The 18079-nt window shown below is 37.5% G+C and overlaps 1 protein-coding gene across 10 annotated transcripts in view; it reads right to left on the reverse strand.

Annotated features, from left to right (window-relative positions):
- Positions 1-18079, reverse strand: part of LOC135211169 (chitin synthase chs-2-like) — a 115248-nt gene that overhangs the window by 26482 nt on the left and 70687 nt on the right. For all 10 annotated transcript variants that reach the window (XM_064244366.1, XM_064244364.1, XM_064244365.1 and 7 more), the window contains exons 5-9: positions 3221-3351; positions 2607-2769; positions 1992-2207; positions 1657-1828; positions 1227-1399 (exon numbers count right to left, since the gene is read on the reverse strand). In XM_064244366.1, coding sequence (XP_064100436.1) covers positions 1227-1399; positions 1657-1828; positions 1992-2207; positions 2607-2769; positions 3221-3351 — 855 coding nt within the window. The remainder of the gene's footprint in view (positions 1-1226; positions 1400-1656; positions 1829-1991; positions 2208-2606; positions 2770-3220; positions 3352-18079) is intronic.

An 18079-nucleotide genomic window follows, 5' to 3' on the forward strand; every position in this document is an offset into this window, starting at 1 on the left:
ATCACTGGAGTGTTTAGCTTTAACTAAAAGGAACTGTACTTATACTAAAGCTGTTGGCCCATTATTATATGAAACCTCTTCAAACTCTACCCTGTTACTCTGTCCAAAGAGCCTATGATTCTTCTGGACCTTAAATATGAAAACAGAATGAAAGGGAGAGAGAATCAAACCAAGTGTGTTATTGGCCAATTTTACCAGTATGAATGCTGTTACTTTTGCTGTTGTCTGCACTACAGTCTCTGTGATTACATATGAAACCCACACACTCATTATGAAAAGAAAAAAAGAAAAAAAAACACCATGTGCTTTGAAGGCTTATCTTTCTTGTGGCTCTTGTTAAGCTACAAATGTCCTTTAATATCCAATTCGCTATACCTCGGAATTCATGTATTTTCATATATGTTAACCGAAGGGGAATTTTTAAGTTGATAAGAATTTCGCCTTTTCGTGGATTTGAACCAGCGCACAGAGGAGAAATCAAGACTTCAGTGACGCCTAAAGTCCTACACCGACCAGGCCAACAAGTCAGGCAATCCAATTATAATAGTACATAAAATACTGTATATAAAGCGCTAATTACCCGAATACTTTCTATCAGTAAGAGCGAAATATACTTTCAACAGCAATATGTATTTTCTATAAACAAGGGCGAAAGGTACAAAATACATTAATAAAATCTTCCTTATTAAATTATGGTTACTGGAACGGGTTCATTAAATTTCAAGCTGAAAACAAAATCGGCGAATACCCTGTAGGCAATTATATCAAAGAGGGAAAACTTAATGCATACTTATGCCTTAATAGGCTTTGCAGTCCTAAATCAAGATAACCAAGGCCTAAAGCTAATCCATATGGAAAATTATTGAAAGGTTAAAAAAACAAAACAATTCTAGGTAATAGATCATAATCATGTGAAATGTCGGGGGAATTTCACGATAGCAGTTCACTATAAAAAGACCAATACAAACATATGTAGCCGCTTTCTTCTCTGGGGAAATCAGCGTCCAGAACATCTGTGTCCCATACATTTCTAAATTTACTGTTCTAGTCTAAATCTCTAATTTGTCATCAAATACTACTTTTGCCTACTTGTTAAAATACAGTACATAACACGCGACATACCCAATGCTACAGATCAACTTAAGGGTAATAAATGGTCTATATTAAGTTGATTTGTAGTGTTCAAGACTAAACCCTAGTGCTATGTTAACTATAGCATTACTTACCGAAAATATAGCATAGCCAGGCAGTAAGAACTTGGATCAGGAAAACGTAGATGGGTGTCCCTGGTTGTGAATCAATTGATATAACTTCGTTTAAAGGAGCTACTTCATTTAAGTCAGGTATGACATTCCCGGAGATTGTTTCTCGAACCTCAGTATAATTAATTTTGTGAGCGCTGTAAGAGTTGAAAAATGTTAGTGGGAAGAAGTCTACCAGCTATAAAAATGATGAAGTTCTCTAGCATAATAGTACAATTGAACTTTATATTCCATCATTACAACTCAGTAGTATAGGTACAGTGTAGTGTGGTTGAAGAGGACACACTCAAAAACAACCCTGAATCCTTGATAAAAGTTTTATCAGTGCTTTATGGAACATTTGCCAAAGTAAATCTTGCCAAAAGACAAGCGACAGCGCCCTGGAAAATCTCACCTGAAAGCATCGCCGAGTTCAAATATGGTACTGAAATGCTCCAGACGGGTGCTCATGCAGATGACCATCATGGTAAAGAAAATCAGACATTTCCACAGGGATACAAAAATATAACAGAAATATCTTGTTTTCCATAACCGCTCCTTAATTCCTCCAAAGTATTTTATTATTCCTGAAAAAAATAATAAAGTTTTCTTACAGTACCTACTATTATAAACAAATATGATATTCTTAATTTATTCCTGGATGAATTAGGTTACATTTATAAAAAAAATCCTTGATATCATTCATTATTTCTAATAAAATCTTGAAGGACCTTTATACATTCTACTTACTGAATTTTGAATGACGATCAACATAATTCTCCCACCATCCAAATGACGTCAGGAAGATTGCAAATGGAATAACCCAGACTGTGTAGTTATTGGGGTCCTTCCCGTACTCTACAATAGGCCACACAACAAATCCTGTGAGCTGGCAAGCCAACGCGACCAAATCCATAATCACCTTCAGTGCAACATGGGATTCTTTCTTTGTTCGAGACAGAAGACCTGTTGGTGGAATACTCTTTAGTTAGTAAATGAAAACCTGTTGAGAGAAATGACACGGCTCTTACCGATTGTTCTGCAGCCTAACGATGGAATTATGCTGTAATCATCAGGGAATTCTTTACAGGGTTTGTAATAAATTACGAAAGCATTCTTAACGACCATGTCCTTTGTAGTTATGCTATAGGCAATGACTAAATACAGTGAACAGAAAACTAATCCTGATTTATGTGGAAGTACGATCAAATTGTGCTTATGGGCTACATCCACAGAGCCTGACCTATGGTGGCTTAGAACCTTACCAACTGTCACAGAACCAATTATTCAATGCTGAATGACTACGTAGAAATGTTCCACGACAATACACTGTAATAAACCTTTTTCTTGTTTTTTCAGACTTACCAAAAAGACCAGGAATGAAAGCGACGCAGTTGGTAAGCATAGCTCCCTTGATGACATCTAGATCTGGTAGAACCATGTACATGAGGAGGGCTGTTCCCAGAGCATGGAAGGTCTCAAAGATCCACACCCAGAAGAAATCACCGAAAAAGGGCTTTTTCCAAGACTGCAGAAGAGAAAAGGACATACGTTCAATTAATTAATGCTAATGAATGCCAAGATCATGGCCATCCAACCATAAATTATCAATAAAAAAAATTCCGATCCGCGGTTTCAAAATCAATATAACAATAATAAGACATCAGACCAGTGTTACAATTACATAAAATTTAAAGCATATGATGGCATTTGCATAGGAAAGGTCAATAACTGAAAGCTTTAAGTCCTTAAGCAAATACTTCACCCTTTACAGAGCTTTATTTTATTATTTTTTTATTCATTTTTTTGAGGTGGGAGGGGACTTCCTATAACTGGATAATTATGTGCAGTGACTTTTGACACTAATCAGATATCGATTTCCAGACATAATGCGATAAATGGATTTCACACGAACAGCTTTTATAAATAAATTCGAAGTTCTCGTAAACTGCTGTGGTCGTCCCCTGATGCTTGCTTACCTTGAACACACACATTCTCGTCGATCTGAACCAAGTGCCCATTTCGGGCACGATGAAGCAGAAGAGAAGCATCCAGGCCCAAACGACATTTTCCTCCTCCGGAATGCTAGCTTTAAAAACTTTTTCGTTTACTAGAAATAAAAAGAAAAGGAAACACTGATGAGCTCAAAACGAACCTCATGCCCTTTGGACTAATGATATTATCAGTAATAATGGTAATGTGAAAAATCCAGTTCTTTTCAAGGCTGAAATGTCACCTAATCTAATTGATGAAAGCTTCTTTGCACAAGTTAAATTTTTGCTTTTGTGATCTTATCCTTATATATATATATATATATATATATATATATATATATATATATATATGTATATAATTCACTTGATCTTATATATAACTCACACTCAAGGGGAATTAGGAATTATAACTGATAAGTGCATCTGCCCTAACAGGATTCTAGCTTGTGCTTTTGGTTTAGATATAGTAACTGAGTCGAGTTATATATATATGTATATATATATATATCTATATATATATATATATATATAGATATAATATTGATATTATATCTATAATATAATATATATATGTGTGTGTGTGTGTGTGTGTATGTGTGTATGTACACACACACACACACACACACACACACACACACACACACACACATATATATATATATATATATATATATCTAATATATATATATATAGATCTTAATAATCAATTAACCTTAATAAACATTGGTAATAGCCAGTGACTTCTAAACTTCCCGGTTTCCTCACACAATCCTACTCCGTAGCATGGTGTAGGGCACTGTAGGCTACACAGTAGGTAGCACATCTTGCCTTGGTCACCATGCTTTTTGCGGCAACCCCACTCTCCTCACGTGAACGAGTTGGAATCCCAAGCTTCTTCCTTCATTTCTCGTTGGGAATCTAAAGTCTGCAGAAATAAGCGTGCCTCCCCCACCCCCAAATAACCCCCACAACTAAATAAAAAAATAATATACATGAGGAACAACGTGACACGAAGAGATTATTCTAGTCATCAATTTTACATGTTTGTGGTAAACATGGCCAGTACTAAGCAGTAAGAAAAAACAATGTTAAAAATCTTTTTACTTCGAAGTTAATTCTATAATCCCCAGCAAATCCAAAGTTGATCGTCCCAAGTTCGGATCCAGCGTCAGCTTGTACGACAAGAAGCTGTAGGAATCAAACAGTAAATTATTATAGCTCTCTCTTTGTCGACTGCTCATTTCATTCATGCAGACGACACGCAAACACGTTATCTTTAAATGAAACGCACATTTCCGTTCTCGAAAGATGTTGTTCTTCAGTGAGAAAAATCAAGATTTGCTGGTTTCAGAAAACAAAAAGTGAATGGTTTCATGTCGTATCATGATGTCATTCCCTTCATATCTTGATGGAAAATAAACTCACATCGACAAGGGAGTGAGAGGTTTATAGATTGAGCTAGAATACCCACTGGCTACTCTGTCCTGCTTGTGTCATTAACGTCTGTTCATCTGTTTATCGGTGCGCAGCGATGGCTGGGAAGATGTCTATCAATCGATCTATAATGAACGTTGTCCGTCAGAGTAATCCACCTGTCGGTGTCTTGCTCTGCCATTGATAACAATCTGACAAATAGTATACCGAGGTTCGGCACTATTTGTGTCTTCGCTGAACATCTGCCTCATTATCTCTCTACAGACATAAGAACAATTTGGGAGTGACAAATTATCGGAACAATATTTCTGTGTAACTCTACATGAATAATTACCCCTGTATTAACTACGATGCGGTGAAACAAAATTCAGTGTTTTCCAATTCAGTCCGACCTAACCGCTTGCATAAATCGTTTCGCGTGAGGCGACTGACCTCAAATGCAATCATAAATATCAGCTTTGAAGACCGTAGGTTGAAAGTGGGTTACAAGGCCAAAACAATCTTTAATCGTATCTATCTAACTATCTATGTACCTAGTCAAATTTCATTAACTAGGCTTTGATGGTCGACTTCCTTTAGCAATTAGGTCGCGTCATATGTATATGTATATATATATATATATATATATATATATATATATATATATATATATGATATTTTTATCACATCACCGTGATTCATTTAAGCGCATTTAAGCTACAAATGTCCTTTAATATCTAATTCGCTCTACCTCGGAATTAATGTATATATGTACGTATATATATATATATATATATATATATATATATATATATATATATATATATATATATATATCTTCTTCTTTCGACCTTATTATTCCCACTGTACTATAGCAGGGTCGGCCGCTCGATCGAGTCAACTTTCTCCATCTATTACGATTCCTTGCATCTTCTCCCCCCAGCAAAAGTTATGTTTGAACAAGAAATTGATAGAAACTTAATAAACGGGTTCGCTACTCTAAGCTCCGCTGGGAGAAAGGTATTCGAACAAAGCCAAGCCACGATGCTGAGATATCCACCGTGTTTCGTCTTTGGCAATCTGAGTAATAAGAATCGACAAGTAGATGGATAAGTATACAGGGTCTAGAAGCAATTGGCATCTCTTAATAGGAATCGAAGATGACCGCTGTGAATTCGCGAGTGCGTGCGTGCGCATGAAAATACTGGGGGAGGTGATGGAGGCGTGTTAAGACCTAAAACCTACAGTGAAAGTCTTTCGGGTGGCTGGCGAAGGAGAGCCTCGCCCTTTTTTATTCATAAGCTGTCATTGCAGGTTCTCTTCTGTTGAGGAGGCTGTAATTGCCCTACGCAGCCATTAGATGGGAAACGACGCTCCTGCTGGGTGGATCACGAGCCCACAGTTTTTTCAAGTTGTTTCTTTTCCGATTCTCTAACAATTTTTTTTCTTGTCTGTCTCGACAGTAAAAGTTTACGTAACTATGTAGATTGAAAGGGAAGAGTAGGCTATAGCAAACATTCATACATATATACTGTACTATCATATACACTCAAGTATATATATATATATATATATATATATATATATATATATATATATATATAGTATATATATATGTATATGTGTATATATATATATATATATGTGTGTGTATATATATATGTAGTATGTAGTGTGTATATAATAAATCTATATATATATATATATAATATATATATATATATATATATATATATATAGATATGATTATATACACGCAATATTTCCCCTTACTTTCTTTCTACGGTAACGTGCATTTCCACGTTACACACGAGAAGGTAAAATAACACTACATTGACACATACAGTAGGTTACCTAGCGAGAAGAGCAAAACTCTTCATGTGTGTGTGTGTGTGTGTGTGTGCTCGCTTCGTGAGTGACTCTACATCAAGTCGTGAGCGCCAGCAAGGGAAAGTGGGCCGCTTGACATGAACCCCAATATTGCGAAGGACTTTCGCTCTTCGGCCTTAGTGTGCTTAGGCTGCAGTTACTTTGAATTACAAATGCATTTTCCAGACGTTCAGGAATCTGGTGCTCTCTGACACTGGCTTGAAAGTGATCCGCCAGAAATGGCGGAATAGCAGTAGATCGAAACGTATAATACCATAATGTGCGACAGAAAAAACTTGCGTGTCGCCCTACAACGTTTAATGCCCAGTTTGTTTTGAACCCAGATTTTTCCTTTAGTTAAGTAAACGCATCAAGCACCACATACAAAATTGTTCGAATGGGTTGATAATGATAACAATAAAACAATAGAAACCATTTCCCGACCGCCGCCCCAGCCTTTCTTTTTGTTTCTTTTTTTTTCTTTTTTTCAACAAGGGCTTCATCCTTGACTGAGTAATTAAGAGAATGAACTGAGGCAATGACCACTGCCCTGTTTTCTGTGAAATCGTTGCTTGAAGCGAGGAATCCTTCCTCTAAAACTATATACATTAGTACATAATACACATATGCAGCTTGAGCCTGGTGTGAAACTTACCGAAGCAGCCAAACCTTCACGTGGAAAACCGAATTAGCGAATTCTTGTAACCTATTTTTTTTTTCTTTTTTTTAATCATTTGGTCAATTATTATGAAATGCTAAAGATTCGTCCTTTCTGGCAGAAGAAAGTTCAAGAAGTCGTTAGGGCAAAATATGCGGAAACCAAATCCAGCACAGAAGTAATGGGCCATTGTCACGTGGGAACAAATACCTAAATGACGCTTACAGCAACAGGTTCCTCTTAGGTTCCTCCGAGTCTTTCGAAAGATTGGTGCCATTCAGCGTCATTTCCCGGACACGGAAGTGCCACATGAGTCGAGAGGAAAAGCTGTAACTAGAGATTTTAACGCAAGTGTCATGATGATGCTGTCATATATCATTTGTTGTGTAGACTGGTCTAAGGTGGAAAAATAAGTATTTCAATTACATGCAGTGTAAGAGATACCTCTATAAAAACATGTAATATATATATATATATATATATATATATATATATAATATATATATATATATATATATAAATCATAGTAGATGCACGCGACTTCATTAAATAAACGAATACCACAAGAAAATGATAGGCAGAAATCAAAGCTCTTTCGCCTTTACTATAGACGAAAGCGCTTGGATTTCTGTCTATCATTTTCCATTTCGTTTATATATATTATATATATATATATATATATATATATATTATATATTATATATATATATATATATATATATATATATATATATATATGTATATATAGAAAGAATGAATTAGAAAGGAATATGATTCTATATGGAATCTTTTTTCTTCCACGTGTAATTCTGATCTTCAATCCTTTACTATACAGAATTCGTGCGGTGGCCACGATTTGAGTCCTTCTGAAGAAAAAAAGTAGAACAGCGCTCCCACAAATACTATGAGAGATGCCAGGTAAACAGAGAAAATGGAGAGGTTATACTGGTATGTAAGCAGAAGAAAAGTGAATAAAGCACGCCGAGAGATGCATAAACCGATACATAAAGAGACAGAACATCTAATAAACTTCGCAAAAAAAAGCGCGACCCTTTGTGGAGCATAAGAGGAACAACAAATGACGATGAAGGTCCATAAGAAACAGTGGTATGGTCTTGTTTCTGCTATGGGCGTAAACCGCAGAAAAACAGATCCCACACCGCAATAGGGGGGAATAAAGAACTGTCCTTGAAACGAATCAACACTTGATTCAGCACAGTTCAACTACGACACAGGTTGTGGAATGGTAGTCAGTGATTGAAATTGTGCTTGCTTCAATCTTGAGACGTTTCATCAGTGACGGACAAAATGTAGGCTGAGTTCAGGGCGAAAGAGCGTTTCTTCTTACTTCTCTTTTTTATGTAAGATTGTATAGTATCTGTCTGCCACTCTCTTTCCACTCAAAACCACGCCCCAAAAAAACCTGACCACTGAACGCTGGTTTCTGGAAAGAATGTCTAAATTCCACTTCGTATCGTCAGCAGTGTAACGGTAGGGAACAGAAGCGTCGAGCGATTTCCATTGGTTATTCGGAACGCCGCGTGGACAACGGTGATTCTCAAGGCTTTTCTAAAGGTCAGAACTAGACCACACCTCTGGACGCGTGTATGTATGCCTTGTGTAAACAGCACATGATAAAACCAATCTCAGACTTTCAGAGACAGAGAGATGGAATCTGTTCGAGAGTATCTTCAGGCATGTTATCGTTCACTCTATACCTACTAGCTGGTTGCTCTACGATTATGAACCCGAGTCATCTCTCATGAAAATGTAATTCTGGCAGAATTTCTATATAACAGCTAGGTTAAAGCTGCATTTATCAACAGTCTAACGCTCATCTTCTAAAGGAACACACGTAAAAATAATATACACAAATAGAAAAAAAAGCATAACGCTGAAAACAACTATTTTGCAACGTGACGGACAGAATGACGCTCGCACGCACACGCACATACACATATAAATATATATGAATATATATATATCTACACACACACACATATACAATATATATTATATATATATATATATATATATATATATATATATATATATATATAATGATGAGAGAGAGAGAGAGAGAGAGACCACCCGAGATTTGGAACGGGCAGTCGGGAGAGAGAGTGAAAGGAGAGTAGAAATGAGTTAAGTAACCTGACCTTGTTCCATCCGCCTGGGGTCGTCTCACTCGAATGCCATAACCTCTGAGTGAGACATGAAGGTACTTACAAGATATACTAATATATATATATATATATATATATATATTATATATATATATATATCCCCACACTGATGTATTTGGGTATTTGGATGTTTCAATAACATCACCCAAGAACACTGGAAACCTATAACGTAAAATGCTTCCAAACTCCCATTCCTCTCGATAATTCCGAGTGGCATTGAGATGGAACTATCAGCTAAGCCTAAGGAAACAAAGTGCCTAACAAAGATTAACTTTCGTCTTTATGATTCTTGAACAGTTTTATTCCGAAGGATGTGGCCATCTTAATGACTCTTTTCAAAGGCGAAGTAACGTAAATACGACCGAGTTTTAACCTTCAGCCATGGATGAGGCGACAAAACCCTTTCACGATAAACAGACCATTTATTCAGTGCAGGGTTAAAAATGAAACTTAAACAATCCTTTATTCAAATTTCATTTAAGGAGATAAAATAACTTCTAAAGTAAACAGCGGCAACTTATGAATAAACTAACAATCAAATCTGCCACGGTAAGGGCCAGTACAAATGTCTGGAAAAAAAAAGGAATAAGGAAAAAAATGGAAAATTTGTGAAGCAGACATTTGCTAAGTTAGCCATTTCTGGTTTCGGCGTGACCAGAAAAGACCCGAAACAACGCCAAGGGATCTTGCCAGCAACAAGCGTTTGGCAGAACCGGTATTCCAAAGGAGAAAGTGCAGTCGTAACATATAATACAGACCCTTCACGACTGGATTCAAACCCTGACAATTTCTTGCGGGAAATTCTTCCGAAAAGCAACAATTTATGTTTTTTAAGACACCTTTCCAAGCGTTCAACCTCCACACACACAAAGGTAGTTTCTTTGATGATAACCGACATCAAGAGACGGACCGAAGAGTTCAATCAAACTTGCCTCCCCTTTCTAAGCTCCTTTACTTTCCGATCTTTTCGAAGGAGATGCAATTCATTCACTGAAACCGAACAATAACAGAGTGTAAGTCCATAACAGAGACAGCGAAAAATGTAGTACTGGTATAATGCTTTAACGTTTTTTTTTTTTTTTTTTTTTTTTTTTTCACAAACGTAAGTTTTGTGTTTCTCGGAGATTGCATTCCTTTACAAAATGTTCCCGGAAAAATTGCTTTGCTGGGCACGCACACGATACTCCCGAGTCTGAACACTAAATTACAACTATATATACATACACACACCCACACATATACACTATACATACATACATACATACATACTACATACATACATATATATATATATATATATATATATATATATATATATATATATATATATATATATGTGTGTGTGCGTTTGTGTGTGTGTGTGTGTTTGCGTGTAAGTGTGAGCATGTCGTTTATTTATATGTATATATATATATATATATATATATATATATATATATATATATATATAGTGTGTGTGTGTGTGCTTAAGTCCACCTGACATTGGTAAAAGTTACCGATGTTCTCGGTCCCTTTCCTTTCCTCGCCATTCCCAAAGTGACTTTCAGGCCAGACGCCGCTCTTCCTCGGGAATTTCCTCTTACCCTCTCCTTTCCATCTTGGCCATCCTCATCTCTCGACCCCCTGAAAGATTCCCGGGTCCTGAAGAATATTATCTCTCCAGCCACCGCCTGGTATTCCCAGAAACCCGATCTTTCTCCTCCTCCTCCTTCCCTCGGCGGGCAAAAGGGACGACACTCTGGCAAGGTTCTGTTAACTACGGATTTTCTATCGGATCCTCGCTTGGCTACTGACGTAAAATGATAACCACTGCGTTAATTTTGTTCACTTTTTTCCATATTTTCAATATCAATTTTAATGCATGTTTTTTTTTTAAAGAATTTTTAGGAGGGACATTTTGGATGACAGTTCGCCAGTTCTGGATATCGTAAGACTAAAATATATCGTCACCAACAGGGTATATTTCATACTTTCACTTTTTTTTTTCTTTTCAAATTTCCTGTTGATGTTGTACTTCCCAACTGTATATTTTGCCCTCGGGGGTGATACTTGAGAGGAGCTGGAAATGCAACTCGCTTTACACATTTTTAGATAAAGTAGCCTCTGAGGATTTAACACGAGAGGCCGTTTCAACGGCAGTTTCCTATAACTAATTTCTACCAGTACTACTACTACCGCTACTACAGCATACATAAGTTTATAGCAGCAGTCATATGAGAGAGAGAGAGAGAGAGAGAGAGAGAGAGAGAGAGAGAGAGAGAGAGAAAGAAGAATTTTTGTAACCTTTTGAGACACTTACAGAAGCAGAACATACGAAGGATACACCAAATTGAATGATTCTGAGGCACCAGTACCTTATATATATAAACCATGCATGTAAGCTGTGTTATGATAATTGTAACATGCTTTACCATGGACCAGACCAGGCGATATTCATTTCCAGTGTTTCTTAATTCTATCTAAAATATGTTTCTCTTTCCGAGACAACAGTACCAAGATTTATTACGCACTTCTTGCTTAGGGACCTTAATGTAGTACATAAAAAAAACGCGAATTTAAAAACAAAAGTAGGCGTCTCAGTTGTCTACAGACTGTAAGACACTGAAAGTAAGACGAAATGTGAGAGAAAAGACAGATGAAAATGACAAAGGGGGCAAAGTTATGCTAAACCTGACACTAGGAATGTGAAAAAAAAAAAAAAAATACCGACGCTGAAATACATCCCGAATGAAAATGTGCCCAGAAACTACCGATTTTCTATACATCTGATGACATCTGAACTGAAGATAGTTAATGATAAAACACGGAGCGTCGCTGACGAGAATTTCCTTGGAGTCCAGATCTCTCCCTTCCATTCCAATGAGAAAAGGAACTAACCCAGGAACACAACCAAGGACTCCCGCATCATTTCAGTTGTTTGGTGTTACGTGAGTGCCTTCTTCTCATGAGGTATCATTCTGTCGGACGATGGCTACATGAAATATCCCAATTTCAGACTGAATTTCTTCAGAAGGCCGCTTTCATACTACAAATCCTCGGTGTTTCCTTTCGTACGATAAATATGGAAGTTCCTTTGAAAGGCTAGTTGACGTTGACACTACACAATTATCTCAGCTCTCTCTCTCTCTCTCTCTCTCTCTCTCTCTCTCTCTCTCTATACACACACACACACACACACACACATATATATATATATATATATATATATATATATATATATATATATATATATATATATATATATATATATATATATATCACGAGATCATGGTCCGAAGAAAGTTGTAAGTAGTTAAAGACCATTTATTTCAGTTAGCCACACACGCAAGAAGAACGACATGATAATGCATGATAACTAAAAACGAACAAATAAACAATGAAATGACTTATTGTAGGTCACAAGAGGAAAAGGTTTAATGTTTAATACTTTAGCACAGGAGAAGAATGTTACAAATGACCAAATTTCCGATATATATATATATATATATATATATATATATATATATATATATATATATATATATATATACACACACAAATGATTCCCGAAGATATGAAACGTGACGACAAATGCCTCGAAGGGAAAGTGAAACAACGGAGTGGTTGCTAGACCTTTCGACTCCGTTGTTTCACTTTTCCTCTGTGGCATTTGCCCTTATATGAACGTGTGTGTGTGTGTGTTTTATTTATTTCAAGAGTAACGACACAAAGAAATGAAAAGAACAGCGCGAACATTTGCATTTGTCATGAGAGCAGTAATGACATAGGAAGTAGGGCGTTACGAACACATCATACTGTAATTCAAGTCTCTCATGCTATGAAATGGGAAGACTCCCAGGTGTAAAATAAATGACGTCTTCTTCGTTCACCCCCGCCAACCCCCCCCCCCCCCCCCCCCCCCCAACCACAGCCTACCCCAACCCCCAATGCTGTAGTTCCTACCCGGGGTAATTTCTTCTCTTTGTTATTATCTGCTCTTGCGGTAATGGCAGAGATTTAGTATTCTTTGCTAAGGGTGCCGTGGGAAGGAACGAACCCCTTGCCGGGGTAGTGGGTGGGGGGTGTTAGGGGCGTTGAAAAAGGAAGAAGCATAATAAGGAAAAAATGGAAACCGTGTGAGAGAGAGAGAGAGAGAGAGAGAGAGAGAAACTCTTAAGAAGCAAGTAAATAATTTTGCTAAAACGTCCTCCTGAGAGAGAGAGAGAGAGCGAGAGAGAGAGAGAGAGAGAGAGAGAGACTCTTAAGAAGCAAGTAAACTAATTTTGCTAAAACGTCCTCCTGAGAGAGAGAGAGAGAGAGAGAGAGAGACTTCATTAAGACAATTGTATAAAAGACCAATTTAAAGTTTAAAGAAATGCTGCCATAAAATTATCCCCTAAATGTTGGTAACATTTATTCGATAATGCAATTTTTTAAACGCAGATAAGAGTGAAAACCTCAACCTAAAAATCTCCCGTTTCACAAATGACCAAACATCAACATTTCCGACGCTTTCACAAAGATCCTCTGAGAAATGACACTAAATTGTTCCTTAATGTGATCTCCCCTCCCGTTCCGGGTCAAAGACAGATTATCAGCCTTTGAGTTCCTTTCCACACGTGTCATGAAGAGTGCTCATTCCGTGACCCAAGAAACAGGGAGTGGAAAGTGTTGTCACGTGTTCATTAATGCAAGTTGCAAAAGAAAAGAAAACACATGAACAAGAACATCCTTAGTCAAGTGTGTATAATATACGTATATATATATATATATATATATATATATATATATATATATATATATATATATATATATATATACAAATATGAATACATTTTATGCTCCGGTTAGAATAAGAACAGACTTACATAAGACAATGACATCATCTGCATATCAAAATGCATAATATAAAATATAATTCTTTGTTAGAGTGTTGAATCCAAGGTTAGGAACATGCTAATCATAAACCAAACTAAAAACTGCAACTGTTACGATACCAATGAAATATCAAGCATTTCACTCAATTCCAAGCAATTAAGATCCCTTCTTGAGCAGAAAGCCACGACAAATTTGCATGTCGGTGGTTCCTGTGGCTCCTATTCCCGGATAATAATGCCATCTGTAACGTCAAGAGGAAATTCCTTCTTATCCTTCAAGGAGGGGGTGAAACTTCGAGCGGGCTCCAGCTAAGGTCACACCCTCTAGATACAAGTTGGCCTTCGAGGATAATTCTGGTCCTAGGGATGACTCCCTTGTACAACCGTTCTGAAAACATGCGCACGCCCAAGCACGTATACTGACTACACCTTACGAGCGCTCCTTTTTATCTGAAGTAATGCAATGCACTAAATATGTAATTGCAACTAGAAATATATGCTTTAACAAAAACTATTGAAGTGTGCCTTCGTATTGGCATCATCCTATGGGAAATTATTTTGAATCATTGATCAGGTAATGTAAAGAAAGAGAATAATGGATATATTACACCAGCAGTTAACGAATTACACGTACAACGTAAAAAAATCATTTCTAAGAGAGCAGATGCATTATCCTACCTCCGAACGGTTTATAGATAAGAATAAAAATAGAGAAGAAAGAAATAAGAGAACTGTAAATCGAACGCCGTGATTTCGAAGACAGTTAGCTACATCAAAAAAAGTGCGAAGAATGTTTTGACCTTTAAGAGCAAATGGCCCTTCGACGAGAAAATCGGGATCGGTCGAATTTACTTTTCACTGGAAGGTTTCCTTTCGAATGAACTCTTTCATTCAAGCAAATCGATGGGAATTATAGTTACTACTGCTTTACTGAAATTTGACTCCTCAATGGGCAGTTAGTATACGGTCGTGAAAGCTCGTCCCGACGATCGCAAGTTCCATTTTAAACTATTGAGAGCGATTGCAAAGGTAAAATCGAAATCGAAACATCATTCGAGGGAAAATGACAGGAAAATCATATTATGGGTCATGTATCCAGCGAGACTTGGCATCCTGTCAGTGAAGACAAAGGCCTTCACATCAGGAGCCGCCTCCCTCCAGATACAGAATAAACTAGAAACTCTCCAGAGACATTCAGGATACGGTATCGACCAGGGCTATGAGTAACACCGGAGGAGCGAGGACAGCGAGAGGCCTCGCATTTGCAACGCAAGAAGAAATGGATGTAAAAGGGGAGAAGTCAAATCCTGGTAAATTCCACCTGGGTTCTGGTCACCGGGCGGCCTTGTCAATCCCGTTAGTCCGGTATGAGGGTAGAACGGGGGCATGAGAGGGAGAGATGGGGGGCGCGAGCAAGAGATGGGGGAGCTGGAAGAGGAGGTAATGGAAAGGAAGGGTTCTGAGAAATGCTAAGAGGTGGAGGTGCTCTTGTTAAAGAATGAAATGATCATGGGCGCTTTTCATGATTAACCTTACTTGTCGAGCAGGTCTCAAGAGACAACGTATTATTCCTCTACGAGTTGTGCAGAGGATAGATAGGCACTTTTTCTTTTACAGTATTAGCAAACGCTCAACAATCTTGAAACTGAGTGCCCGTTCGAGTGTTTCATTTATACATCACATATAAATGATGTATGAGCTTTGGCGTCGAAGCAGTTACCTTCCTCCTCAAAACCTCCCTCAGTTCACCCATGGCCACCACCCCATGACCCCACCAAAGCCAACCCATGCCCCATGCCCTCCCTACCCTTACGAATAAAAGAAAATTAAGGTATCAAGGACAGTTGCATCCAGAGGAAATGGCTACAGAAGCCGATCATTTCCTCTTACGTGCATTAAACATTTAGAATATAACCTAAGCTGCCAAGAATTAGCAGATTCGCAGTTTAAAATGTTTATCAGTAACTTACAAAATAAGGCAAGTGCTGATATAGATAAATGATCAAATAAATTAGACAACAATAGGTACCCGGATGAAAAGACACATTAGAATCCCCACTCACCTAACACTACCACGAAGTCAACTTTATAGATACCTATAAGCATATACTTATGCATACATACATATGCACACACACACACAACACACACACACATACACACACACCCACATATACACACCAGACATACATATATATAAATTATCAATATATCATAATAGTATAATAATATATATATATATATTATATATGTATTAAGGTTTGTATTGTGCCTTCTGGATACATAAATAAAGCAATTTGTTGACCCACTCAGTTCCGTATAAATCCAAAATCTAGACAAAAAGATCCAGCAGGAATCATCAAGAACTTCGGAGAGAGGTCAGGTGCCAAGAGGCACAACATAGGATGCCCTTTTTTGTTCTCTCAAGACTAAAATCAGGAACTCGAAAGGAAAACAAGAAAGGAACAAGAACGGATACAGGAAAATGATGATTTTGTCGCTGATAGTTGACAATATACTTGTAATAAAAATTCAAGACCATCAGGCGTAAAGGGACGTGGACATCTAATTTTATTTGAGCCATGTAATCAGCAACCCTTGACTTTTATTAATATTGACATCGCAGGAAGGACAAGGCAAACGAACGAAAGAGGGGGGGGGGGGGGGGGGATGTGTAAAAAGGACTGACGACGAGCAGAGCTAAGAAGTGAAATGTCTAGAACACATCAGACTCAGAATAGAATTTTAAATCCATACTTTACTCTTTTGCTTTCGGAAATCTAATCTATAAGATTAAAGTCCGTTAACAATACGCGCATACTGCCCAATATATGCAAGAACATGCTTAAATACATCTTTACACTTTATATGTACATGAGAAAGCAATGGTTACGAGCGAACAAAGTCGAAAGAAGTGATCACTATCCATACATTCTCCACCACGAATGAAAGGCGGCAAGTATCACAGAAAGTATCTTTTCTGCTGAATATTCCACGATGGAAACCCATAGAAAATCTTCTGCTGGCTTTTGAGATGAGCAAACAATGAGGTTACAAAGAGAAGGTCAAGACGCAAAGGAAATGGTTTGATCTAGCAGTCAAAAGATCAGAAACTACGGTATATGCGTTTGTGTGTATGTGTCTGGGTCCGTGTCGTGTGCACACCCGCGCTGTCTAGCTGCACAGCACATTCATTTCTCCACCTTCTTCCCTCTCCTCCTCCATCCGAGCCCCTTCTTGGCCGGGGCTCGCCCTCCCGACTATTAGTTCACTTTCACTCTGCAGAGATCGAGTACGCTTCTTGCATCATTGGCCCATTCTGTATTTACCTCTGGTGATGCAATGCAGATTTGCCTGGCAAAGTTCCACAAACTAATATATAGCTACAGGGTCCATATAACGGGAATTATGAATTACTTCAAGGAGTGTAGGGACGCATGTTTCCATCCCTCTTTCGATAAAAGAAAACCAACCTTTATTATTATTATTATTATTATTATTATTATTATTATTATTATTATTATTATTATTATAGAGCAAGTCAAATGATCATCAGCTTGTTAGAGGTAGCAGCCAGAGTTGAATGGTCGCACGTGGGAAAAAGAAAGAGAAAAATCCGCCACAAAAAGTAAATAACCAGGAAAGCATTTTCACACATACTCTCATTCTTACGAAATACGAACAGTTAGGTCGACTTCCTGTAGCGTCAAACACAAAAGGGGGAATTATGGTTAACCTTAAGGGCAACTTCCCACCTCGCAACAAGCAGAAGAAGAGAGCAACAAAAGTAAACAAAGAAGACGGGAAACAGGAAACACGTATCCTCACGTCCCGAAGGAGAAAACGTGTAATAATGAGAAAA

The sequence above is a fragment of the Macrobrachium nipponense genome, chromosome 4, assembly GCF_015104395.2.
Source record: "Macrobrachium nipponense isolate FS-2020 chromosome 4, ASM1510439v2, whole genome shotgun sequence".
NCBI lineage: Eukaryota > Metazoa > Arthropoda > Malacostraca > Decapoda > Palaemonidae > Macrobrachium > Macrobrachium nipponense.